Source organism: Austrofundulus limnaeus, unplaced genomic scaffold (assembly GCF_001266775.1).
Source record: "Austrofundulus limnaeus strain Quisiro unplaced genomic scaffold, Austrofundulus_limnaeus-1.0 Scaffold26, whole genome shotgun sequence".
NCBI lineage: Eukaryota > Metazoa > Chordata > Actinopteri > Cyprinodontiformes > Rivulidae > Austrofundulus > Austrofundulus limnaeus.
The window spans coordinates 1347050-1348268 of NW_013952428.1; the positions used below are offsets into that span (position 1 = coordinate 1347050).

At 39.0% G+C, this 1219-nt stretch overlaps 1 protein-coding gene across 2 annotated transcripts in view; it reads right to left on the reverse strand.

Annotated features, from left to right (window-relative positions):
* Positions 1 to 1219, reverse strand: part of khdc4 (KH domain containing 4, pre-mRNA splicing factor) — a gene marked incomplete in the record, with an annotated part of 23502 nt that overhangs the window by 9861 nt on the left and 12422 nt on the right. For both annotated transcript variants that reach the window (XM_014004724.1, XM_014004725.1), the window contains 2 exon segments: positions 439 to 499; positions 629 to 840. In XM_014004724.1, coding sequence (XP_013860178.1) covers positions 439 to 499; positions 629 to 840 — 273 coding nt within the window.

A 1219-nucleotide genomic window follows, 5' to 3' on the forward strand; every position in this document is an offset into this window, starting at 1 on the left:
GGCTGTTGCCGTGCAGCGCTTCAAGAGCTGTCCTGCGTCTGACCTCAAAGTGCACAAGCGACCAACTTTAGCGTTGGCTGCGATTTTGAAGCTGAAATCGCGTTCGGTGTGAACGCAGCATAAATTTAAAGTTTAGCTGCTAAAATTGTTATATGCTGCACATAAGGTGTCTGACACATCCTGACACATTGTAAGAGGGGATAGTTCTTATTTAATTTGGCATAAATGGCAGAAAAATAGAAGTTTTACAATTTTGAATTTTATTAGTGGACTTAAAATTAGCAGAAAATAATTTAGCAGAAGCTAATTAGTCCGCTAACGTTCTCCAAATTTAGCAAAAAACCTGAATGGAGAAGCTAGTTCCTCTATTAGCAGAACTGTGCCCACCACTGATTGCTAGTAATAAAAATGAAAAAGTAGACACAGGAAATTACTCACTGTCTGAAGGAGATTCTCACACAATGTTTTTGCTGCTGCGAGTCCTTCTGGTTTAGAATGGCTAGAAAAGAAAAACACTGACATTTAGTTCTACGGGTAAAAAGAAAACTCTCTAAAGACTGTGATTTATTTATATCAAATGTAATTTGGCAACATTTTTTGTTGAAATCAAAAGGCTGACGGAGCCCACCTGATGTAAATATACATGGGTTCAAAAGCCTCTCGGCCAGAGGCCGGCTCCAAACAGCCCGATCCTCTTCCTCGGAGGAAGACTTTGGCCCCGGTCTCAGCCTGAATGTGCTGCAGGTATGAACAGCCGGGGCCTTCTACGCGCTCTTTCACCACAAACCCTGCGACACTGTGCTCGAGGCCCACGAAGATCTTATCTTGAAGATAATGCATCTGAGAAAGAAGCACAAAGAAAAACCACACGTGGAACTTTAAGTGAGAAAGAAAATCCATCAGACAGGTAGATAATAATGATGATTAATAATTTTGTTTAGATCAGTTGCAAACATAGACTTGAATAAAAACACTAGACTGAGCCCCGCCCATCCCGTCCACTGTTAGTCTGTGACATCATGGAGGAGCAGAAACAGACCAAGCAGGGCAACAGCTCACAGCAAACATAGAAACTAAGAGATAAACAGTAACTGGATCTGTTTCACAAATAATCTGTAATATTATTATTATAACAAATTATTAACTATATTTAATTTCATTCAACAATCATGTAAAAAAGCATATTTATACCAGAAAATATATATAATTTATAAATAAC